Consider the following 27175-nt stretch of genomic DNA (forward strand, 5'->3'; position numbering starts at 1 on the left):
GTCATGCAGTCGTCTTCGTGCAGTATCATTGGAGATCCGTGGGTTTGCACGCCCCGGAGTTTCTGCCGCAGTGCGGGATGCTGGACGGAATCGATCCCGCAGGTGACTTCGGACCATCTGCCTGTCCTGCCTTGCAGTGGTGACTCTTGGCCTCCCTGATCGAGGTCTGTCATCTGCAGAGTTGTGGAGGGTGTCTCTGTCCACCAGGGCCGATATCGTCTGGTGTGAACAGCCAAGGCGACGTGCCACCTCACGGTAGCTCAGTCCGCCTTGCAGCATGCCCAGGGCACGCTGCCGTTGATCCCTTGACAATCGTGGCATGCTGATTGAAATGCCCATTTTGCACTGGCCTTTTTAAAGCCAATATCAAGACATCACGTGCAGCTCATTAAAATCATCCCGTACCCCTTGGCTAATCACTGACAGTCAAAACGGCTGTTCAACAGCTGTGCTATGAAGTGACCATTGAAGGTTCAAGTGACCATCCGTGACCGTTTTTTCTGACAGTGAGGACACTATTGTCCACAAATAAGTTCACACATTTACTACACGCAGTGTTATTGTTGATATTTAAAGGTTTCAAAGGTGGTAAGTTTCTTTTGCGTTTCAGTATATATATATATATATATATATATATATATATATATATATATATATATATATATATATATATATATATATACACACGTACACACACACATATACACACACATGTACACCGACACACATGCATACACATACATGTGGCGGACACAAAAGCCCACTGGCGTGGTGACATCATTCCGCGCACCAAGTGGGCGGTGGCCACGCCCGAGGGGTAGGCGTGGCCTCATGATATACACCGGGCGCGCAGCCCGGAGCGCGCCAGTGTTACAGTGAGCTCCTGAAATAAAGACGCTTATAAGTTACCGCTTGCCCGCTTCCTCCTTGCTCGCAAGCAGCGCGCGTAACGCCGCGCTTTACTGGTGACCCCCTCGACGTTGGATCTGCCGGAGCGATCCTTCCACACGCGACGCCATTGCCATGGCCAACTTCATCAAACTTCCCGAATTTTGGGAGGCTCAGGCTGAAGTCTGGTTCGTCCAGGCCGAAGCCCAATTTCAGCTTCGGCGCCTCACCGGCGATGACACGCGCTATTGCCACGTCGTCGCCTCCCTCGGGCCTGGCACGGCCGCTCGAGTTGTGTCCGTCCTTCGCCACCCACCGGACGGCCACAAGTACGAGGCACTCAAGCGGCTACTCCTAGCCACGTTCGACCTCACGGACGACGCACGGGCCGACCGCCTCCTGGATCTCCCCGAGCTCGGTGACACGCGCCCGTCGGTCCGAATGGACCATATGCTGTCACTGTTGGGCGACGAAGCCCCCGCTTCTCTATTCCGGGCGCTTTTCCGTCGCCAACTTCCAGCGCAGGTTCGCCTCGCGTTGGCCGGGACCGGGCTAACGGAACCCCGAGCATTGGCAGCCGAGGCGGACAAGTACTTCGCCGCTTCAGACACGCGGGCGAGAGTCGGCGTGGCCGTCACGGCCCTCGTGGCTGATGCTGCTGATGCTGCTGATCCACAGCATCAGCTTATACAGCATACACAGCATGCTGATACGCACCTCGTGACCGCCGCCACGCCCCGCGAAAACCGCCACCGCGGGGAAACCCGCCAACTCCACCGGCCTGGCGGAGCCAGCCGCGCTCCTCCAGCTCCACCACCTGGTGCTGGTTCCACGCCAAGTTCGGCTACGAAGCTCGGCAGTGTCATCCACCATGCTCCTTCAACAAGTCGGGAAACGCCCGGGCCGGCGCTCAATAGTGGCGATGAGCGCCGGCCGTTCGAGCAGCCTGCTGTTCATAACGGACACCTTCTCCGGGCGCCGTTACCTGTGCGACACGGGAGCGCAGGTGAGTGTCGTTCCCGCCGGCACGTCAGACAAGCACGCCGCGGGTGGGGGCCCCGCGCTGCTTGCCGCGAACGGGACGCCCATCCGTACGTACGGAAAACGCTGCCTCTCTCTGCGGTTCGGAGGGCAGGTTTTCCGATGGACGTTCGTCACCGCCGACGTGCCCATGGCACTGCTTGGCGCGGACTTCCTGTGCGCTAATGGGCTCCTGGTCGACGTCAAGCGCAGACGTCTTGTCCAGGCCGAGACGTTCAGCTCGCTCGCTTGTGCGTTGCCCAGCTCGTCGAACAGCTCAACGAGCGGCTTGCCAAGCGGCTTGCCGAACGGTTCGGTTCCGGCCACGTTGGTCTGTACGCTTCCGGCAGCGGACGCATTCACCCGCCTCCTCGCCGGCTTCCCGGCCCTCACGCGGCCCACCTTCTCGGCGGGGGCCGTCAAGCACGGGGTGGCCCATCACATCCCCACCGTCGGGCCACCGGTCTACGCCCGGGCACGCCGCCTCGAGCCGACGAAGCTGGCGGTGGCAAAAGTGGAGTTCGCTACCCTGGAGCGACTCGGCATCGTTCGGCGCTCAGAGAGCGCTTGGGCGTCGCCGCTGCACATCGTGCCGAAGCCCGGCGGGGGATGGCGACCGTGCGGGGACTATCGCCGTCTCAATGACGCCACGACTCCCGACCGCTACCCCGTCCCCCACATTCAGGACATTTCCACCTGTTTGGCGGGCATGTCCTTCTTCTCGAAGGTGGACCTCATACGCGGCTACCATCAGGTCCCCGTCAGGCCGGAGGACGTCCCGAAGACGGCGGTCATCACGCCATTCGGACTCTTCGAGTTCCTGCGCATGCCCTTCGGTCTGAAGAATGCGGCTCAGGCGTTCCAGCGACTGATGGACAGCGTCCTGCGCGACTTGGATTTTGTCTACGTCTACCTGGACGATATCCTCGTCGCCAGCGCGTCCCGCGAAGAGCACCTACGCCACCTCCGCACGCTCTTCGAACGCCTGTGCCAGCATGGCCTGATTGTGAACCCCGCAAAGTGCCGGTTCAGCGCCACCATAATCGATTTTTTGGGGCACCGTGTCACCAGGCACGGAGCCGTCCCCCTGCCGGCCAAGGTGGAGGCGGTGAAGGGGTTTCCGCGCCCCCGCACGATCAGAGGGCTGCAGGAGCTCCTGGGCATGGTGAACTTTTACCATCGGTTCCTGCCCCGTATCGCCCAGCTCCTGCGCCCCCTGCACGAAGCTCTCCGAGGTAAGCCGGGCAAAGGCGCCGTTACCTGGACCGAGCAGATGGACACGGCGTTCACGGGCGCGAAGCTCACCTTGGCTAACGCCACCATGCTCGCGCACCCGGCGCCCGATGCACCGATCGCCCTCACCACCGATGCCCAGGACTACGCGGTGGGCGCGGTGCACGAGCAATGGGTGCGTGGAGCTTGGCAACCGCTGGCGTTCTTTAGCCGGCAGCTTCGCCCGCCCGAACGCCGTTACAGTACCTTCGACCGCGAGTTGCTCGGGCTTCACTTGGCGGTCAGGCACTTCCGCCATCTGCTCGAGGGCCGTGCGTTCACTGCCTTCGTCGACCACAAGCCGCTGATCTTCGCGATGGGCAAGGTCACCGAGCCGTGGTCGGCCCGGCAGCAGCGTCACCTCTCGGCCGTGTCCGAGTACACGACGGACATCCAGCACGTCGCGGGGAAGGACAACCCGGTGGTGGATTGCCTTTCCCGGGCCGTCGCCCACGCAGTCCACCTCGGCATCGACTATGCCCGGATGGCAGCGGACCAGGCCGCTGACCCCGACTTCCAGGCCTTGCGGACCGCCGTCACAGGCCTCCGCGTCACCGAGGTGCCGTTCGACGGCGCGGGCACGGCCCTCTTGTGCGACGTCTCCCTCGGGCATCCTCGCCCCATCGTGCCCGTGGGCTGGCAGCGCCAGGTGTTTGACGCCATCCACGGCCTGTCCCACCCAGGCGCGAGGGCCTCCCAAAGGCTGATCGCCGACAAGTTCGTCTGGCATGGCCTCCGGAAGGCCGTCCGCGGCTGGGCCAGGACGTGCCTCGCGTGCCAGCGCGCCAAGGTGCACCGGCACACCCAGGCCCCGTTGGCCCCGTTCACGGTGCCGGAACGCCGGTTTGACCACGTCCACGTGGACCTGGTGGGACCTCTGCCCCCCTCGCGGGGTTTCACCTACGTCCTCACCATGGTGGACCGCACCACCCGGTGGCCGGAGGCCGTGCCCTTGGCGTCGACAACGGCGGCCGATGTCGCGCAGGCTTTCATCGCCACCTGGGTCGCCCGGTTCGGCGCCCCCTCAGACATCTCGTCCGACCGCGGCCCCCAGTTCACCTTGGAGCTCTGGGGGGCGGTCGCGCAGGGGCTCGGGGTCCGGCTGCACCGAACCACGGCCTACCACCCCCAGGCTAACGGCCTGTGTGAGCGATTTCACCGCTCATTGAAGGCCGCGCTCCGGGCCACCCTCCGCGACGGCGGCTGGGTCGACAGGCTCCCCTGGGTCCTGCTGGGCCTCCGGACGGCGCCCAAGGAGGACCTGCGCGCATCCGCGGCGGAGTTGGTCTTCGGGCAACCGCTGCGGGTGCCGGGCGAGTTCCTCCCCGACTCCACGGCACCATGGTCCGCGGCACAGCAGCGCTCCGCTCTGCAAGAGACCGCCCAGAGGTTCGCCCCGGTGCCAACGGCATGCCACGGGCACCCACCGACGCACGTCGCCCTGGAGCTTCGCACGGCGGAGTACGTCTTCGTCCGCCACGATGCCCACCGGACACCACTGCAGCCCCCGTACGACGGGCTTTTCCGCGTGCTGGAGACCGGGGCGAAGCACTTCACCCTGGACATCGGCGGTACTCCTGACCGCGTTTCGGTAGACCGCCTCAAGCCGGCCCACCTCGACGTGGACCATCCACCGCCAGTGGCCCGACCCCCACGTCGGGGCCGCCCCCCTGCGGGCGGACCCCCGGCACCGCCCAGCCCCGCCGCCACGCCGCCCCCCGGTCCTGCATCCATCCCAGGGGCAGCCAGGGGCATCCCACCTGGCATCCCTGCACCCCGGACGCCGCCGATCGCCAGGGGGCGCTTCGGCCGGGTCATTCGTCTGCCCCGCAAACTGGCCCTCCAGGTGCGCGGGAATTCTGGGGGGGCGCGTGTGGCGGACACAAAAGCCCACTGGCGTGGTGACATCATTCCGCGCACCAGGTGGGCGGTGGCCACGCCCGAGGGGTAGGCGTGGCCTCATGATATACACCGGGCGCGCAGCCCGGAGCGCGCCAGTGTTACAGTGAGCTCCTGAAATAAAGACGCTTATAAGTTACTGCTTGTCCGCTTCCTCCTTGCTCGCAAGCAGCGCGCGTAACGCCGCGCTTTATACACACACATATATATGCAGTATGCTATGCACGTATGCATGCATGCACACACACACACACACACACACACACACACACACACACACACACACACACACACACACACACATGTACACACATGCACACACACACACACATATATAAACACATACTCACACACACACATACTCTCACACATATATATATATATATATATATATATATATATATATATATATATATATATAATATATATATGATATATATACATACATATATATACATTATACACACACACACATACATACACACACATGTACACCGACACATATGTATGCACGCACGCACACACACATACACACGCACAAACACACATGTATACACACACACACGTACACCTACACATGTCCCACGGCACATGTATATATCCCACATCCATATATACATGTTTAAAGTGTACGTGGTCCTCCGTCCTCCGTCCTCCATCGCCCGGCAACGCCGGGCACTTCGCCACTTCTGCTCGTAACTAATAAAATAAAAACGAAGAAATATCTCTCAGCAATTTCCCGTCTGTAATTTATATATTGTGAATGTATTATTATTTATATAATGTATATGTATTATTTATAATGTGAATTGCACGTCCATACACACGTGAAATGGAGTTTGTTTTTTCACACGTGAAATGGAGTTTGTTTTTTCACACGTGAAATGAACACGTGAACCTTTACTTCCGGATAATAATGTTGAATGAAATTAGAACGAAGAAATATATGTCGGCATCATTGTTGACGTTTTTGTGACGACTGTCATCAAACGGAAAAGTATTATATCTTAACGGAAAAGAAAAAACGAATTTTTAATATATGTCGACATTTTCCCCAACTGTTATTTTAGGCGGTGTATTTTCGTGTATCATGGTGCGATTTTTATAAATATATCTCTGCATTTTCCCGTGTGTGCGTGAATGTCCTCAATTATTTCTGACACCGAGTCTAAAACCATCGATAAAAATTAAATCAGATGGTGAATTCGATAAAATGGGCTTTAGTTTACAGGCCTTTGAGAAAGCATTTCGTTCTATAAACGGAAACTTTCTTGGGATTCTCATCCCGTTTTTTTTCAACCGAGTCTAACACTATGTTAGCGACTGTTAAAAATGAAATGGTATATCGAATTATAATTGAAATAAACCTGTGTGAGAGAAAGACAGCACGGGCCTAACTAAACAGGCCTCAAAGCTATTTGAGTTAATAAAATGGTGGATATTTGTTTACACTTTACATGAAGCCTCTCCAAGAATGGGTGGAGCTATGGGTGGAGCTACTCTGCAAACGGACTAAGCCACACCCCGGACAGGCCTCCAACAGACAGAATCATCTACGCCTATTATAATATAGATTGCCTTATTTTTTAATATCGTTGGATTTTTATTTATTTACTCTGAAAATCACTCCAGAAGTTGTTGCACCCTCCTCCCCCTATCTCCCCAAGCATCATCCTTTTTACCCTCGCCAGAGAAGAGGGTATTGCATTTGAGTCAATTTGTTTGTCTGTCTGTCTGTGTTTGTTTTTCTGTCTGTCTGTTTGTCCACACAGAATAAATATGATCATCTCTGCAACCTTTGGTCCGATTGACAGGAAATTTTCATCATCGGTGCACCTCCGCCGGTAGAATATTTTATAAATATGACGTCATAGGTCACGTGGTACGGGCGCCATCTTGGAAAAACCGAAAAACGTTGTACCTCTATATCTCCGAAAGCGCTGCATAGCAAAATTGAGGCATGGCTCATTGTAAAGAACTCCCCATGGGGAATAACATATGTTAATGATGCCATGGCCTCCATTATGATGTCATTCGACAAGTAAAAAACTTCATCCTATCAAGATGTCATGTCATCTATGTATAAATTGGTGGAGAAATAAATAATAATGATGTCATCAGTCATGTGGTTCGGCCGCCATATTTGTTTTAACACAAAAGCCTTCAAAACCACTAAAAACACGTCCTGGCGAGGGTGTGCTATCTCTGATTGCTCTTTCTTGTTTGTAGTTGTAAAACTTTCAGTGGTGGTAGATATACAGGTACTGGGAGTAAAGGAGTTGGGGTGACGATATTGTTGTCATGGCTGTACTTTTCCTCAGAAGTATTGTTTTAATCTGACTTTTTGCAAATTGTATTGGCTTTTACAACCAAGATTTGGTCAATTCATATTTTTGACTCAACTGGACTACCATCCAGTTGAGTTCATCATATACTGAACCCTCCGGCATCCGGCGTCTGTCGTCGTCGTCTGTCGTCCATTAACTTTTCGACGTTAACACTTCAGCGTCCACAAATATCAACCGATTCTGATCAAACTTGACATGCAGCATCCTTACCCCAAGGACCAGGTTGGTATTACATTTTAGCCCGATCCGTTGAAAAATGGCGGACTTAGGCGACCATTTTGTTTTTGGTCATGAAAACGACGTTAACACTCTAGCGTCCACAAATATTAACAGATTTTGATCAAACTTAGAATGTTTAACCCTTTCCACACAAGGTAGGTTGCTATTGCATTCCAACCCGATCCATCACAAAATGGCCGCCATAGGCCGCCATATTGTTTTCAGCTCCGAAACGACATTAAGACTTTAATGTCCACAAATATTTATGGATTTTGATCAAACTTGGTGTGTGAGTTCAGTTGAGTTCTGCTTCCCTGGAAGCTCTAGTTATTCAAGTGCAGTGCTTAAACCTTATTTATCTAATGCAATAATGACAGTTTAGACTTATTTCTACCTGAGTGTTTATTATTATTACCCGGCCATAACTGCTCGTAGTTATAAAGCACTCGCCTCTAGTTATTATTACGAGTATTTTAAGAACGCATTTACCATATACAGTGTAATATCTGCATATAGTGTTTTGACACTATGGTACATCTACCTGAAGTAAAAAAGGTATTTTGTCCTATGACCATTGATCAAATAAAGATGTCCCATCCCACCCCACATTAACAAAAATCACGAAAGTAGAATAAAACATTCCTCGTGCAAAGATAACTCCCATCTTTTCCAGCAATGTTAAATTGAAAATTTTAATCACATATCGTGTGTGTTCTCATCTTTCTTACCCTGTCCTAAAAGGCTGTGAAGGTGATTGATAAATCGAACACTGCTACCTCAACTGGGTATGGAAGAAATAGCCTTGAAGTGGAAAGTGAATTGACAAGGATGGTGAGAGGAATTGTGAATTAAATATGACTGGATGGTGGAATGTAATGATTTTGCAACAGGGCAATGGTCTTCATTTTCACTTTTTTATTCAGATACTGAAAAAATGTTTAAAACAGCCGAGTATCTCGATGGCAATATGAAACTTTGTTGTGCTTAGACCTTAGACAGACCTTAGCCATTGAATTATCAAGTCAAAAAGTTTCAGGGTCATTTTTTTCCCTTAGTTTTACTTGTGTAGAACCACTCCTTTATAGATGGAGGTATGAGAAGGGAGAGGAAAACCTTTTTACTTTTACTTATAACTTCATCAATAGAGCAGAACTTCAAACATTTAATACGATTGTAAATATTTACAGAATATCGTACAATAGAGTTCAGTACAATTGGGCTCTGCTGTACATTGCCTCGATTATACGTTGTTTCACTTTTGAGTTATTGCAACAAGATAGCAACATACTACTTTCAGAGGTCGAATTAGAAAAACAAAAAAACAAGCACAGATACATTCAAAGTACACCGCCCCCATGTCAAATAAATAAATATATTCTCCTCCAGCAATGTTAAATAGAAAATTCGGCCTTTGGCACCCATCAATACCGCCGTGCAGCTCATAAAGACTGTATTGGGTGGGAGAGGTGTACAAAAATTGATTAGTTCATTGCATAATTAAAATCAATAAATGAGGATCATAAAATATTTTCTTAATCAATTGGCTAAGGGCATATACCTAAACCACTTGTGCTTCATCCGAAGCTGAAACTTTTGAAAATTAATTAAATAAGTCGTTAATAAAAAAAATTAAATAATTAATCGATCAATTGATTAATCAACAAATCAAAAATATCCTTTATAGCCACATCACTTGGTCACTGTCGTGTCCAAATATCATCTTCCAAGCTAAAAAGGTGCCTGAGATATTGCCCAGAGCAGAAAGAAAATAAATAAATCTACCAAATAAGAGAGATGTTGGTCTGTCTGTGTGTCGCCATTTTTCTCAGGGTTGGCTGAACGGATCTTCGTCAAACTTTCAGAGGTTCATCAGTGAGTGCATGGGAGTGTTCTAGGCCAAAAAAATTAAAAAATAAAAAGTTCGTTTTTTTGGAGTTAAAAAAACCAAATACGCTCGATAGTGCCTAAGCCTTTTAAAATTAATGACAGCTGTATACAATTACACATTCGCATAAATAAATACAAAACAATCACCAGACATCTGAATACAAATAAATCAAACAATTCCGGAAGTGTACAAAGTTGGTTGTACGGCTTCTTCTTCTTCCTCCTGGTCGGCATCACACTTAACTCAGAAACGTGATGAATTCCACATTCACCCACCAGCATATGTATGAACCACCTTCCTCTCCTGCCTCCTCCTCCCCTTCCCCCCATCCCTCCCCTTCTCCCCCTCCCCCCCTTGACCCCCGCCCCTTTCGCCCCCTCCCCCCTACCCCCCGTTCCCCCCCCTGCCCCCTCTGCGCCCCCCCTCCCCTCCCACCCCCCACCCCTGAGTACTCCCTTTCGGCGCGCGTCATTGCTGGGCCTCCTTCGGTGCCCGGCAATGACGTTATGCAGCGCCTGGAGATGGCATAGGAAAGGAGTGGTGTACAAAAAAAATAATACATATCATCAAATGAAATAGCCAATGAAAAATCGTCATTCTCTTCAGTGTGAGGTCTGGGCCTAAATTGGCTGAGCTAAAAATACAACCAACGCCATAGCATGCATGACGTGTCTTTGGGGGGGGCAATAAAGGCATCCTATAGATTATCACTATCAGTAATTACGGACAGACGTTGGTGGTAAATAAGAAAGTTATTAGGTTGCATATCAACAAAAGTGGTGTTTTGTCTTACGAGCAGTACGCAGTGAGGAAGTTATACGTGCAATAGTCAGAAATCCAGATGCATTTGTGCATGTCCTCGGTGTCGTCATTTCCTTTTTTTTTTGGTTCGTGTTGGTTTGTTTACGACACTTTGTCATTGAAACCCTGTCAAAATTAGTTCTAAAAGTCCAAGTGATAGTTGTGACACGGATAAGAAAAGATCCCGAAAAAGTATTATGCCAGAAGTTAAATTACATGTTTTAATGGAGTTTGATGCTGGTGAAAAAGCACTGGAGATTGGTAAAGCGCTTGGTCTACTCCCTCTACAACGGACATAACAATTGGTGTAAATGAAATTAAAGAATGCACTGATAGTGTGACACATTTAATTGCTACTAAAGTAACTCGTAGCAGATGTGGCATTTATGTGAAATGGGGAAAGACTTCTTTTTATTTTTTATTTTTTTAAATTTTTTTGTATTATGAGTCGAGGCTCGTGAAAGAGCTAACATTTATCAAACAAACAAATCAAACAAACAAGCAAACAAAGTATATAAAAAGGGGAGCGGTCGACAAGATGGGGAGAGAAGGGGAGGAAGCACACAAACAACATTTGAGAGCAGGGACATCGGGAGATGTGTGGGAGGGAGAGGGCCTGGGGGGAGGCAGGATAGGTATAAAACGCAAGGACACCAAGGACTTCCAGGAAAGAAGACAAAAGTCACCTCAAAAAAGTGGATTTGGGGTGAAATTAGCGGGGGTAGAAAAGATCAAGGTTTTGGATTGGGGAAGATAAGAGATGGTGGTGAACAGCTGTTTTAAAGACCTGGAGGGAGGAGTGGGATTGAAGAGAGTGAGGGAGTTTGTTCCAGAGGTGGGAGAAAAGAGGAATGAAGGAGTGAAGGTGAGCAGGGAGTCTTGATTTTGGCAGTTTAACCATAAGAGGGTTGCAGGCAGATCTTGTGCGACCTGCAGGAATATTTGGGGGACAGAGCCCAGAGAGAGCTGGGGGGGGGGGGGGGGCAAGGCCAGAGAGGAGTCGGTAGAAGACGGAAAGACCACCAACCTGCCTGCGGTGAGTGAGTGAAAGGCCCTCGGAGATAGCGTCATCGCGGGAGATTCCAATGATTCTGAACGCTTTGGTTTCAACAGCGTGAAGACGAGCTAGGTGTGAGGCAGGAGCACCAGCCCAGAGGGGAGAGCAATATTCCATTGAGCTGCGGATGAACAAAGTCTTTTAAGTCTTTGGATAGAAGATCCAAATCAACATAACCTGCTGATTAATAGGATGGTAATTCAGGAAAAAGCTGACGTTTGTTTGAAGACTTAAAGCAAGAACATGGTGAGAGTTCATGGAAACTTGTAATGCTCATTATTGTTGGCCTGAGCATTTTATAGAAGTGTAGTTGTCCCAGCAACCCCCATCTATATCCACAAACAGGTTCGTAAGGTCTATGTTCAAGTTTGCTTATCTTTACATCGTTTTACTTAATGTCCGGTTTTTCAGGAATGCATCTCCATTGCTAAGTGAGGCCTAACTGTGCTGAGAATCTTTTATTGGGGTTTAGGCAAACCATAAAAACCAAGCTCGTGTATACTGTATAGTGAAACCATCGCTCTGGAAGTTTGAAATGGATTATATGTGTATTCCTTTGAAATTCAAGCTAGGTTATACAGTAGTTTATAATGACAGTGTAAGCCAGTATTGATGTTCTTTTGTTTTTTTTTGATTTATCAAATATGCCTGCTGTTGGAGACATTTTCATATTGTTGTTAATGCACACCTGAGAATTCCGTATTTCCAGAAATGCAAGACTGAGGAACCAAGAGAGTCGTGGGAAGACTGCATCAGTGATGAGGATGATGAGGGAATGGAAGATGTGCAACAGTTGAATACGAACGTTGCCCCAGAGATTCCTGCCTTGAGGTCTGTTTGTCACAGGAGCAATGACCTACTTGCGGCTGCTCGGACATTGTATGCAAATAGCCAGGCTTCAGCACGCGCTTCCCGTTTAAAGCTCGAACGCCAGGCATTGCCAGTGTGGCAGCATCGGGAAGCCATCATGGAGGCACTGCATTGCCACAAGGTTTTGGTGGTTGCTGGAGAAACTGGCAGTGGGAAGAGCACACAGGTTCCTCAACTCTTGCTCGAGGACTTCCTTTCAGGTGAATTTAGTTATTATTAAGGCAGATTTTGTTTTCATTCACATACATTATCACAATCCAAAATACATTCCTCAATTCATTATCGGTACAGTAGTTAAAAAATTGATGAAGTATTACATGAAATATAACGAGCAATTTAACAGGGTATTATTTGGGGGATAGCAAGATAGCCTAGACCCTAGAGGTATGCACATTCACCTCTGAGGTGTCTAGCCTGGGTGTGAGCCATCTTGATGAAGCTATAAACTATAATTTCACCCAGGAGCCCCTCCTGGTTTTTGGGCTCAATCGTTCCCCTGTTGCGTTAATAATAATAAAAAATCCTTGTGTTTCACATGCTTAATTTCATATCTTCACATGTGAAATCAAATTCACATTGAATCAAAATTCAAATTAATTTAATTAATTAATCAAATTTTCATTAATTCATTGATTTATTTTAATCAAAATCAAATTCAGTTTCACATGCTTCATCAAAATTCATGTGTTTCACATGCATGCATTATGTGCATCGTCCCTCAAATGGATGTTACTATTGACGTCCGTCTGTTAGCATTAGTTGGACGTTAAAGATCCCACGGTGTCCTTTCTGAATTGTAGCCGAGCTGTCACCTGCTCCTGAACAAATTCCAAATTTCTGCTTCCTCATGTGAGTATCCTGTATTTGTTTGGTGACCCATCCAGGATTGTAACCCTTGCCAAGAGACTGGTTCAGCATAACTGATGCTCTGTAAAAGAGAGTGTTACACTGATGATTATTTTAGTTTTTTATGGCCTTGCAAGGCAGAGAATGTTTATTTTTCTTTGCAGGAGCAAGGCTCATGGAAGAGCAATGTCAAACTGACAGTGGGACAAGCATCAAGGAAATGAATGAACAGGAAAAGAGGAAAGAGAGGTACAAATGCTGAAATGAGCAAATAAGATGGTTGGGTTAGGAAAGGTTAATGGGGGTAATTAAGATCATGGGACAGAATTGGGGATGACGAGAGATAGTGACGCACTGCTTGCTTTTGAAGCCCTGGAGGGATGAGTGAGACAGAACAACCTCTGGAAGATGGTTTCATGGACTGGAGACATGGGGAATAAGAGTTTAGGTGTGCAGACAACCTGGAATTTTGAACCCTAACCAGAAGGGGGTTGCTCGTAGAACTTGTGCATCCTGAAATAGATGGGGTGAGTCAGAGGACAGAGAGCAGAAATAAATAGGTGGTAGAAACACCAGAAAGTATGTGGTAGAATTTGGATTGGGTGATGTTTATTGGGCTTATTGGATTGGGTGATGTTTACAGATAGAGTGAAACTCAGTCGCAGAATGCATTTGTTACACTGCAATGGCTGATTGTTGCAAAGCCTATACCCAGTCAGCTGAAATGGTGACCATTGAAAGCACCGCAGATCAGAAACAGAAACTAGGGATGTGTGATTTACTTGTATTTACAATTTTGGGATGGATGATTTACTCGTATTTAAAATTTCATTCAAGTTGGAAAAAAGAGCCTTTCATTTTGCATGTGTAGATTGCACATAATGCAGTTGGACCGAGCTCTCGTATTTCACCAACCTGGTTAGTAAGTTGTGGGATCTTTAGGCTTCTCAAAGCTTTATGCAATGTGGATACTTTAAAAAGTTTATTTTAATACTCATCCTTGTAAAATTTTAACTACTTTGTGACTGTTGTTGTTACTTTGTTGTTGTTGTTGTTGTTGTTGTTACTACTCTGTGACTGTTTATCCCAGTGTGTACCCTGGATAAGAATAGGTACGCCGTATCCCTGCGTGTCGTAAGAGGTGACGAAGAGGGTTGGCGTCAGGAAGGGCATCCGGCCATAAAAACATGGCCTCAAAAAGAGAACCATGACAATTACAACTACATGTGGGCAGGGTACAGCCCGAAGTGGAGATCGGTTTCTGAGGTTTGGGACATGGAATGTAGGGACAATGACAGGGAGATCAGGAGAAGTGGTGGAAGTATTGGTCAGAAGAAGAGTGGACATATGTTGTGTGCAAGAGACGAGATGGAAAGGAAGTGGTGTGAGAATGGTGAAGGGTAGGCAGGGACAGAAATACAAGTTTGTGTGGCAAGGGTGCCTGGAGGGGGTGAATGGTGTTGGTGTCCTGTTTTCTGAGGAGTTTGTAGACAGTGTGTTGAGTGTGACTAGAGTGAGTGATAGGTTGATGATGGTGAAAATGATGATTGGAAAGCTCTTGGTGAACGTCATCTCGGGATATGCTCCGCAGGTTGGTCGAAGCGATGAAGAGAAGGACAAGTTCTGGTGTGCGATAGAGAAGCTGATGGAAAACGTGAAAGATGAGGAAGTTGTTGTGGTAGGAGGAGACCTAAATGGACATGTGGGAAGGAGTATGAATGGTTTTGACGGAGTTCATGGGGGTTACGGATATGGTGTGAGAAATGGAGAAGGTGAAAGGATTTTGGAGTTTGCTGATGGAGCTGATTTGTTGATTTGTAATACTCAGTTCCAGAAAGAGGATAATAAGCTTGTTACATACACGTCAGGTGGGTCGACGACAACCGTTGACTACCTGATGGTGCGTAGGCGAGATAGGGGGCACCTCCGGGACACAAAGGTGATCCCGGGGGAGGAGGCTGTTTCACAGCACCACTTGGTTGTCTGCGACGTAAGGGTGAAAGGTGCGAGGAGAGCTCGGCGGGTGAAGTACCAACCGAGAATGAAGGTGTGGAGGTTGAAAGAGGTGACAGTAAGGGAGGCATTAAAAGAGAGGCTGAGTAGGGTCGAGGATGATGTGGTTGAGCTTGAAAGTGGTTGGATGTCAATGAAAGCTAGTCTGTTGGTAGCTGTTGGTGAGGTATGTGGATGGACAAAAGGACCACCGAGGCACTCGGAAACATGGTGGTGGGATGATGAAGTTGGAAAGAGGATTGACAAGAAGAGGAAGAAGTTCAAGGAGTGGCAGAAGGCGAAGGGTACGGGAGCAGAAACAGCAGAGCATGAAAGTTATAAGGCAGCCAGGAAGGCTGCAACGAAAGAGGTAGCAAAGGCGCAGGAGGCATGTAGGAAAATGTTCGGAGAACGCTTGGATTCGGAAGAGGGTCAGAAAGCAGTATTCAGGATTGCAATGTAGATAGCGAAAGAGAGGTGTGATGTGATGGGGGTGAGTTGCTTGAAGGATGAAGTGGGACAAATCGTTGTCGACCCAGATGGAATTAAAGGAAGATGGAAAAGATATATGGAAATGCTGTTGAATACAGAGAATGAATGGGATGGCAACATAGAGAGTAACCCAGTTTTAGGACCGGCAGAGAAGATAACTGAGAAGGAAGTTGAGGAAGCGATAAAAGCAATGAAGGGTAGAAAAGCAGGAGGGCCGACGGGAGTTGTGGGAGATATGTTTAAGGCAGCAGGAAGTTGGGGTGTGAAGAGAATGACAGAGATCTGTAATCTGGTGGTGAAAGAAGGCCGCATTCCAGTGGATTGGGAACTGAGTACCCTCGTCCCTCTATACAAGGGGAAAGGTGACCCTCTGGAGTGTGGCTCGTACCGAGCGATAAAGTTATTGGAGCATGGAATGAAGGTATTGGAAAGGGTGTTGGAGAGGAGGACAAGGAAGAAAGTGAAGATCGACGAAATGCAGTTTGGATTCTTGCCAGGAAGAGGAACGACAGACGCGCTTTTCATTGTGAGGCAGTTGCAGGAGAAGTACATGGAGAAGAGGAAGAAGTTGTTTCTTGGGTTTGTTGATCTGGAGAAAGCATTCGATCGGGTTCCACGCAAAGTATTGACATGGGCATTGAGGAAGTTAGGAGTGGAGGAATGGTTGATCAGAGTCGTGATGGCAATGTACAAAAGAGCGTGCACAGCTGTAAGGACGAAGGACGGGAACAGTGGTGAGTTTGAGGTGAAGGTGGGAGTGCATCAGGGGTCGGTACTAAGTCCACTACTATTTGTAGCTGTGATGGAGGTGCTGGCTCAGAACGTAAAGGAGGGTTTACCGTGGGAGTTGTTGTATGCAGATGATCTGGTGTTGATTGCGGAAAGTATGGATGGACTGAAGGAAAAGATGAACACGTGGAAGGAATGTATGGAGACAAAAGGTCTGAAGGTGAATATCGGAAAGACGAAGGTGATGGCAAGTGGTAAAGCATGTGGTGAGGTGGAAAGAACTGGGAAGTGGCCCTGTGCTGTGTGTAGGAAGGGTGTCGGAGTGAACTCCATTCAGTGTACAATGTGCGCTGAGTGGGTTCATCAAAAATGTAGTGGTCTGAGAGGGTCATTAACCAGTGTGGCAGCTACATTCAAATGTAAGGTGTGCACAGAGGGAGCTGCAGATGGAGGAAATGTTGAGTTGGATCTTGGAGATGGCGTGAAGCTGGAAGGTGTGAAAACATTTTGCTACCTCGGAGACATGCTGAATGGAGAAGGTGGATCAGACTCGGCAACGGTTGCTCGAGTGAGATGTGCATGGAAGAAGTTTCGGGAATTGAGTGGCGTGCTGATGATGAGGGGAGTGTCGTTGAAGCTGAAGGGAAAGGTGTATGCTGCATGTGTGAGAAGTGTTATGATTTATGGGAGCGAGACATGGGTAATGAATGTAGAGCAGCAACGATGGTTGGAAAGGGTGGAAATGCGAATGGTTCGACGAATGTGCGGAGTATCGTTGAGAGAGAGGAAGACAAATGATGAATTGTGAAAGATGATGGGAATAGAGCCTGTGATTGATGCTGTGAAGAGGAACAGGTTGAGATGGTTTGGTCATGTGTTGACGAAGGATGAAAGTGACTGGTTGAGAAGAGTGATGGAAATGAATGTAGAAGGAAGGGGAAGACCGAGAAAGACGTGGCTAAAGATGGTGGAAGAAGAAATGCGGGCAAGGGGGTTAACAAGGAGAGATGCAGAAAATAGGGCAAAATGGAGAAGATTGTCATGGGGACCGCAAGGCTAACCCCCGCAATAGCAGGGAAAATGGCCTTTTAAAATGCATGTTGTTGTTGTTTGTTGACTGTTGTTGTTACGATTACTCACTTTTTTCCCCATTTTTCTGCCCCACTAAATGTACCATTTCAGATTACAGGAGTAGTCATTCAACGTTTTGAATGTAGACATGTTGTTATTTATTAACTAGCAAATACAGTCGTGGCCAAAAATATTGGCACCCTTGCACTTTTTTCAAATAATTCACCATTTCTTCCAGAAAATTGTTGCATTGAAAAAATATTTTGGTATCCACATATGTATTTCTTTCGTCTGCAGTGGAGCAAAACAAAAAAGCTGAAAAAAAACTACAAAATCTTAGCTTATTCCACACAGAAATCCGAAAATAGCCCAGACAATATTTTTATTTTTATTTTTTTTTGTATACTGAATCGAGGCTCGTGAAAGAGCTAGCATTTATTTCACAAACAAATCAACCAGACAAACAAAATATACAAAAAGAGGGAGCGGAAGACAAGATGGGGAGAGAAGGGGAAGCACACAAACACAACATTTGAGAGCAGGGAGATGTGTGGAAGGGAGAGGGCTTGGGGGGATTTGGCGTGGGAAGGGGGTGGGGGGGGGGGGGGGAGAAGTATAAAACACAAGGACACCAAGGACTTCCAGGACAGAAGTTGGTATTTCAAAAAAGTGGAATTGGGGTGAAATTAGCGGGGGTAGAAAAGATCAAGGTTTTGGATGGGGGAAGATAAGAGATGGTGGTGAACAGCTGTTTTAAAGACCTGGAGGGTGGAGTGGGATTGAAGAGAGTGAGGGAGTTTGTTCCAGAGGTGGGAGAAAAGAGGAATGAAGGAGTGAAGGTGAGCAGAAAGTCTTGATTTTGTCAGTTTAACCATAAGAGGGTTGCAGGCAGATCTTGTGCGACCTGTAGGAATATTTGGGGGACAGAGCCCAGAGAGAGCTGGGGGGGCAAGGCCAGAGAGGATTGGCCAAGGCCAGAGAGGCCAAGGCCAGATTATTGGCACCTTTTAGAAGTTTGTTAAAAATAATTAGATTTCAAGCAGTTGATTCTCCTTTACTTTGGAATTGAACTCACCTGTGGTGAGTTGCAGGTGCCTGCAATATAAAAATCACTCATTCAACCAGTTTGAATAGAGAAAAGGAGTCATTATGCTGTTTTATGTCACTGTGTGTACCGCAATGAGCATGGAGAAAAGAAAGAAACCAAAGAATTGTCTGAGGAGGTCAGACACAAGATTCTAGCCAATCATGGACAATCTCAAGGCTACAAGTCCATCTCCAGAGTCCTTGATGTTCCTGTGTCCACCGTACGCAATGTTATCAGGAAGTTTAAGGCCCATGGCACTGTAGCCAACCTTCCTGGATGTGGGCGCAAGAGAAAACTTGATCAAAGATTGCAGTGAAAGATTGTTCGAATGGTGGACAAAGCACCTCAATCAACTACCAAACAGATTCAAGCTGCCCTTCAGACACAAGGTACGACAGTTTCAACTCGCAGCATCCGTCGCCAACTCATTGGAATGGGGTTCTGTGGTAGGAGACTCAGGAGGACCCCATGTGAGAGAGAGAGAGAGAGAGAGAGAGAGAGAGAGAGAGAGATTTTCCCAAACACACCTGAACAAGCCAAACTACTTCTGGGAGAATGCCCTCTGGACAGATGAGACCAAATTAGACCTTTTTGGTAAAGCACATCATCTCTATTTTTACAGAAAACAAAATGAAGCCTTCAAAGAAAAGAACACCTTCCCAACTGTCGAATATGGAGGAGGTTTAGCGATGTTTTGGGGTTGCTGTGCTGCCTCTGGAACTGGGTGCCTTGAATGTGTGCATGGAATCATTAAATCATGAGATTACCAAGGCATTTTGGAGCGCAATGTTCAACCCAGTGTCAAAGCTGAGACTCCTTCGAAGATCATGGGTCTTTCAGCAGGACAATGACCCCAAACACACTTCAAAAATCACCCAAGAATAGTTCAAGACAAAACGATGGACTGTTCTGAAGTGGCCAGCAATGAGTCCAGATCTAAATCCCATTGAACACCTGTGGGGAGATCTGAAAACAGCAGTTGGGAGAAGGCACCCTTCAAATGTGGGAGAACTGGAGCAGTTTGCACAAGAAGAGTGGGCTTTTGGGATTTAATGGGATTTAAAAGGATATATTAAGTTCTGAATCAAAAACAAAGGTTCTGTAATATTAACAGTGAAATAAAGAATTGTGGAGACCAAATACTTTTGTCAATTTCAACTTGTTTTTTTTAGAGAAAATTGTGAGTTATTCGAAAAAAGTGCAAGGGTGTCAATATTTTTGGTCAAGACGATACAACCCATTACTTCACTGACAGGAATATTGAGCGAGGAACAGGATGAGGAGGAGGAAGAGGAGGACGAGGAGGAGAGACACAGGATTGGGTGGGAGGAGCGATGGAAGTGGGTAGGGGAAGGGGGTGTTCTGGACATGCATTTGGTCGGGGGACATAAGGGGAAGCGGGGGTATGGTCCCTTCTGCTGGCATTAATACAGGATTGAACGAACTAAGATACATTAAAACAGCACGTTCAAACAGGATGGCAATACAACCCATCACTTTCAAACAGCATATACCATTTTAAAAGAGATTATAACATGGGCATCCTTTGAGGATGCGACTCGGATTGCAGCTGCCACCCCCTGTGTACCTCCTCTGGAACTGGAACTCTGAGGCGAAGGATGTATTTTAATCTTTTGTCAGATTTAACTAAGATACCGTGAGCACACATTTATACATGGTCTCTCCTCTCTCCTCTCTCCCCTCTCCCCTCTCCCCTCTCCCCTCTCCTCTCCTCTCCTCTCTCCTCTCTCCTTTCTCCTCTCTCCCCTCTCCCCTCTCCCCTCTCCCCTCTCCCCTCTCCTCTCCTCTCTCCTCTCTCTCTGGACAGGAAGTGGATGTGTGAGTGTTGAAAATTCGAACATGTACATTACGCCATTATGTAGTATAGACTTGTACCAAACTGGCCTGCTCCAAACATTACACAACCGCATTTTATCACGAAGAAAATGGACAAAAATGGTTTAACCGTTTAAGGTAATAATGTACTGTATTCCAAATCTTAAAATTGTCCCTTTGGAAATGCGAAAGCAAAAAAAGGCAAAATCCCAGAAAATTTTACATATTTAAACGAGAGAAAAATGACCACAGTGTGGTCACCAGTTGCGACGTGTAGAATCATGAGGATATCCGTTGCAATATGCGCTACCAAATTCGACCAGTCATTAAATTATACGCATGCACTAGCGTCTTTTTGTCTTTCAGTTCTGGTCTTGTCCTTTGTTTTGCGACGCAACATGCTTCATCAACTGATTACATATAATGTATGGACGTGAATGTTATTTCTGTTAATGTTAATGTTAATTCATTAATGTTATTTATTAATGTTAATTCTGGGTGGCAGACGGATAATTTGAAACGGGTTTGGTCGGTAGGGGAAGTCCGAGTGTATGCACATGCGCTATTCAATAATTACACCTAATTTGTGTCAGGTTCTGTGAAACGAGATTGATATGAAAACATTCATGTTGTCTTTGTTGCTAAATTTATTCTGGTTTCTTCAAACAAATCGCGATTTTAGTCCACGATGTTCTTACCTCATACCAACGCACGTCCGAGTGTATGCGCATGTGCTATTCAAAAAGGCACCCCAACAACAAGAACAACAACGCGGTCCTCTCATAGAGCTGCTCATCGCAGCTAAAAAGGCACCCCAAGAACAACAACGCGATCCTCTCATAGAGCTGCTCGTCGCAGCTAAAAACCTGGTTGGATGGATATTCAAGGACCAAAAAGGAGGACATGCCTGGGTAAAACCTGATGTAACCTTGTAAAATCTATTCATCACCTTGTCCATTTTCAAAAAAGGTCAATTACAATGCTATTGACTGCATCGCCATGGTGTACAAACATCGGTTGGCAAGGAACGACAAGCGATTAACGATGTATTCAGCAATTCGTAGGTATGAAGATCAGCGATCCGTGATGTATACAGCGATTTGTAGGTATGAAGCTCTATCATACACAAACTGTTATGGTCTGTTCCAAGGCAAGGCCTTTTTTATTAGGCCGAAACGAAATGGCAGAATAAGACCCTTGTTTGGTGAATGCGGGCTGCGCAAGGGTAAGCTTGTTTTTGGTGTTCATTTAATAAGCCTGTTAATTATCTTCAAAAGGGGCATTTAACTTCCCCAAACATCTGTTTTTATTCATGAACTCCCTTAGAGTTGCCTTCGTCTGCATGGAATGTTTCGGTCCGCTGGGTTTCATGCCTTGAGTTATGGAGGAGAAACACATACTGACTGACACACACACACACACACACACACACACACACACACACACACACACACACACACACACACACACACACTTTTTATTATTATAGATAATGTTCCACTAATATATGGAGTAGCGCAATTGATTATTTATTCACTCATTGCAGTTCTGCTTTCTTAAAAGAAGTCTCTAATATGCTCCATCTAAAATGTCATGGATAGGATTTAAAGTGCAATGTTTGTCACTAAATCAAAAGGAACCTCTTCCTTTTCAGCTGGTGCGAATGCTGGAAATGGAATGGTGGTGTGCACACAGCCACGGCGAATCTCTGCTATCACTTTAGCTCGACGTGTCAATGAGGAGCTTGGCTGTCCCGATGAACCTGGTGGGCAGGTGGGAAATATGGAATAAGTGTATGTATGTGATGGAATCCTCTCTTGCCCCTCATTCCTCCTCACACCCATTGTTTGTCCAAGTCTTCGTCCATTTTCTACCTCCATCCTGCTGTTCCTTTTGTGATGTGTGTTAATAAAAGACAGTGTATTAATTAAAAAGACCTTGACTGTGTATAAAAAAAACATTTGTATGCAGTACCTTGTTGCTGGTTTGTATAATTTTTGAGGGAATGACAATGCCAGTGATGCAGTGCCCCCTGAAGACAGCCCTGCATTGAGCGGTGGTATAAAACAAATTGACACGACTATGAATTTCAGGAAAGAAATCGGGGATTGAAAGTGGTCGATTTGGGGTGTATTAGCAGGGGTAGAAAAGATCGATGTTTTGGATGGGGGAAGATAAGAGATGGTGGTGAACAGCTGTTTTGAAGACATGGAGGGAAGAGTGGGATTGAAGAAGATAGAGGAGGATGGAGGAGTTTGTTCCAGAGGTGGGAGAAAAGAGGAATGAAAGAGGGAAGATGAGTAGCGAGTTTTAATGTTGGCAGTTTCACCAGAAGAGGGTTGCTGACAGATCTTGTGCATCCTGAAGGAATATTTGGGGGACAGAGCACAGACAGAGCAGGGGGAGCTAGGCAGGAGAGGAGTTGGTAGAAAACAGAATTACCACCAACCTGCCCGCGGGAGAGAGTGAAAGACCATCAGAATCGGCTTCATCGCGGGAGATGCCAATGATTCTGAAAGCTTTGGTTTCTACAGCGTGAAGCCGAGCAAGGTGAGAGGCAGGAGCACCAGCCCAGAGGGGAGAGCAGTACTCCATTAAGCTGTGGATGAAAGCTTTGTATGTGATGAGGAGCTCAGAAGTGCCCAGAAAGGACTTCGCACGAAGGAGGATGCCCAGATGGCGACTGGCTTTGGAGGCCAGCTTGGAAATGTGTTTTTCCCAGGAAAGATGATGGCTGATAGTGAAACCCAAAAGCTTGAGTGACAGAACTTCTTCGAGATGATTGTTGAGAAAGTAAATGGGAGGGCTTTCCAGGCGGTCTTTTCAGAGAGACATGGTGAGAGTGTGAGATTTGTCAGAATTGAAAGACATGTTCCACTTGTTTGACCAGTTTTTTATTTTGTCCAGGTTTGCAGAGAGTGAGGAGGCTGCAGACTGCCAATCTGAGGGATGCGATATGGAGCGGCAGAGAGTGGGGTCATCAGCAAAGAAATAGAGGATTTTCCAGAGTCAGAGATCATTGATGAAGACCAGAAAAAGCACAGGGCCCAGAACACTGCCTTGAGGAACTCCAGTCTGAAGAGGATGGGGAGATGAGAGAATTCCATTCAGGGCCACATGTTGACTGCGACCGGAGAGGAAGTCCGCAAGCCATGTGTGGAGATTTCCATGGATACCATAAGAGGAGAGTTTCGTGAGCAGGGCAGGGTGCCAGACTGTATCGAAGGCACGAGATTTGTCAAGGGAGACTGCTCTGATTTCCTGTTTGGCTTTGAGGACCTCCATCTCTTGTTGAGACAGTAGAAGCAGCATGTCCAGAGTAGAGTGATCTGGTCTGAATCCAAATTGATGATCAGAGATCAAGCCATTGGAGAAGAGGAAGGATTTTATATCCAAAGCAATGATGCATTCCATGACCTTGCTGATGATTGGGAGCAGGCTGATTGGTATACAGTTCCAAGGATCTGTTTTTGCACATTTTTTATGTAAGGCGTTAATGTTGGCTGATTTCCAAGCAGATGGCAGATTACCTTGATCAAAAGAGAAGGTGAAGAGAACAGAGAGAGGGTGAGATAGAGTGGCAGAGCAGGTTATTCGGACCCATGGGCTGATGCCGTCTGGTCCAGTTGCAGAATCAGAGTCGAGGTTTGACAGAAACTTCTCCACCTTGTCGGGAGAGAAGGACACAGAGTCCAGGAGCAGCAGCGTATAACTGGGTAAGGTGGGTACAGAGAGAGACGGATTTGGGACACAAGATTTTGAGGCAAACACAGAGTTTCGGCATTCAGATTTTTCACGTGTGGAGTCAGCTGTGTAGCCGTTTGAGGTAAGGGAGGGGATGGAAGGGGAACAAACACCATAATCAGATTTGACCAGACACCACCAGGATTTGGAGGAGGGAAACAGGTTTGAGAGTTCAGTGTTGAGAGTAGAGAGATATAATTTCCTGGCGGCTCTCCTGAGGGTGGACACACACTTGTTCTGAGCTCTGTGAAAGGAATGGAGATTACCATCAGTTGGATTTGCCTTCCAGGAGGTGAAGGCAAGTTGTTTCAGGGCAACTGCCTCACCACAAGATTCAGTGTACCATGGACATGAGGAAGGGTATGACAACTGAAGACGAGATGGGATAAATCTGTGCATGAGAGAGAGAGCAATTTTCTTTGGAAGAATTCCCAGGATGAGTTGATGTCAGAGGCAGTCGAGATGGGAGACCAGTCCAGATGTTTGATGGCTGCTGAATTGTTAATTCCGTGAGATATCGTTCTGGTGTGGAAATCAAGAATCATCCGGATGGTGTGAAAGCAGTAATATTGAGTTTTTGTTGCTTGTGAAATTGAAAATTTGCAAGTATTTGTCGTTTGGCTGGATGTGGGTGGGCGCGGTTGTGGCGCTGATGCAATGCCCCCTTACCAACTAGCATAAACCCTTGGTACTCGTTTTGCCAACCTCGGAAGGATGACAGGCTGCGTCCACCCACCTGGTGTTAATTTAATGGCATGACAGGGGCTTGAACACAAGACCTTAGGTTCTTAAGCCAGCCACCGAAACTGTTAAGCCAACACCAGGCTATTATACCCAATAAAACAATTTCTAGAGTGTTGAAAGTTCCCAAAAGCACAGTGAACTGCATCATTGAATGCAAAGAATATGGAACTACCCAGACTCTTCCTCGAGCAGGCCGTCCGACCAAACTGAGTAACCAGGTATGAAGGACCTTGGTCACAGAGGTGAACAAGAACCCAATGACCACTCTGACAGAACGAGAGTTCCTTGGCTGAGATGGGAGACCCTTCCAGAAGAACAGTCTCTGTAGCACTTCACAAATCCAGGCTTTATGGGAGAGTGGTTAGACTGAAACCACTCCTGAGAAAAAGGCACATGACAGCACGCTTAGAGTTTGCAAAAAGGCACGTGAAAGACTGAGGGCATGGGGCAAAATATTCTGTGGTCTAATGATACGAAAATTGAACTATTTGGCCTGAACACATCGCGCTACATTCGGCAGAAACCAAGCACAGCTCATCACCCATCTAACACAATCCCTACCGTGAAGCATGGTGGTGGCAGCATAATGTTATGAGAATGCTTTTCAGCAGCAGGGACTGGGAGACTTGTAAAGATAGAGGGAACAATGAATGGAGCCAAATACAGGTGAATCCTTGAGGAGAACCTGCTTCAGAGTGCAAAAGGCCTTGGACTGCAGCGAAGATTTACATTTCAACAGGACAATGACCCCAATAATACAGCCAAAGCAACACTGGGATGGCTTCACAACAAGAACATGAAAGTCCTTGAGTGGCCCAGCCAAAGCCCAGGCTTGAATTCCATTGAGAATCTGTGGAAAGAGTTGAAGATTGCTGTTCACCGACGCTCCCCATTCAACTTGACAGAGCTTGAGCAAATCTGCAAGGAAGTGTTGTGGAATCCGAGATCTCTTGTTGGCTGAATCATTTTATTGGGACGTGCACAGAAAGAGTGGAACCGACAAGTCCGTATTCCAGCTCTCTGAAAAATGGCCCTTCTCCATCTGTTTATATACAGAACTAGCAGAAGTACCCAGCGTTGCTGGGTGGGGGAGGGGGGACAGGGGGAGAGGGGGAAGAGAGGAGATAGGGGGGAGGGGAGATGGGGGGGGGGGGGGATGCCGGACAGGAAGAAGAAGAAGCCGTACTACCAACTTCGTACACTTCCGGAATTGTTTGATTTATTTGTATTCAAATGTCTGGTGATTGTTTTGTATTTATTTATGTGAATGTGTACTTGTATATAACTGTCATTAATTTTAAAAAGCTTAGCCACTATCGAGCGATTTTTTTTTTTTTTTTTTAACTCCAAAAAAACGATCTCTTTTCTTTCAAAATTATTATTATTATTTTTTTGCCTAAAACACTCCCAGGCACTCACTGATGGACCTCTGAAAGTTTGATGAAGATCCGTTCAGCCAACTCTGAGAAAAATGGCGACACAGACAGACAGACAGACAGACAGACAGACATCTCTCTTATATAGTATACTAGCTGAGGTACCCGGCTTCGCCCGGGTTGAATAAGAATAATACAAATATATGATGAAAAGAACATGTATATTTTAGAGCAATATCACAGTACATTTCCTACATGACGTTTTTTTCAATTTTCAATTTCTCAAAACCTCTAGGTATACAACATTTCTGGTTTTCTTACTTGGTGCCAAGACATAAAGATTGCTTGGTTTTCCAACCCTCGAGCAGCCCACGTACAGCTGGCCATGGGCAAACACTTGTTCTGTGAAGTTCAGGCCTACAACCTTCATTGATTGCCCCTGCGACTTGTTGATGGACATAGCAAAACATAGCCTGACTAGCCGAAACCCGTGGAACATCCACGGAAGGGAGGATGTGGTGTATGGATAGAGTGTACCATTATGGATGGCATAGGGGAGCGCTCATGGGATCTTCTTCTTCTGTTAAGCTCCAATTTTTTCTCTTTAAGTTAAGTCCAATCAGTCCTCTCTGCTCGAAGTGCTCAGGCCATGCCTTCCCGCTCTCATACTTTTATTTCCGTTCGGTGTAGAAAGAGATTGACATATCGTTCGTCTGTTTTCAGCTCGTTATCTTTAAGCTTCCTTACGTCTCGCCACCTGCTACACCTCTCTGAGTTACGAGGATTTATGCAACGCACCCCGAGCATCGCAACGTCACTCCATTTAACTTTATTAAAATGACGATAAAGACGTTTCCTTATATATCCTAATTTAAAATGTTCAAGGGAATAAAAAGACCATTTGGTTCACACCACCCATGTTCACACCACTCGACTGTCCAATCAGCGGACGGCTCGCTTCGCCTTCGCCCAGCAGACGCCAATACGATGGCATCG

The 27175-nt window shown here is 47.2% G+C and overlaps 1 protein-coding gene across 1 annotated transcript in view; it reads left to right on the forward strand.

Moving 5' to 3' along the window:
- LOC137434449 (ATP-dependent RNA helicase DHX29) overlaps nucleotides 1–27175 on the forward strand; it is a 232505-nt gene that overhangs the window by 113167 nt on the left and 92163 nt on the right. Inside the window, 3 exon segments of the mRNA XM_078784089.1 lie at nucleotides 8388–8477; nucleotides 12102–12462; nucleotides 21970–22088. Of these exon segments, the coding sequence (XP_078640215.1) occupies nucleotides 8388–8477; nucleotides 12102–12462; nucleotides 21970–22088 (570 nt within the window).

The sequence above is a fragment of the Myxine glutinosa genome, chromosome 1 (genome assembly GCF_964187855.1).
Source record: "Myxine glutinosa chromosome 1, kmMyxGlut1.1, whole genome shotgun sequence".
Classification (NCBI taxonomy): domain Eukaryota; kingdom Metazoa; phylum Chordata; class Myxini; order Myxiniformes; family Myxinidae; genus Myxine; species Myxine glutinosa.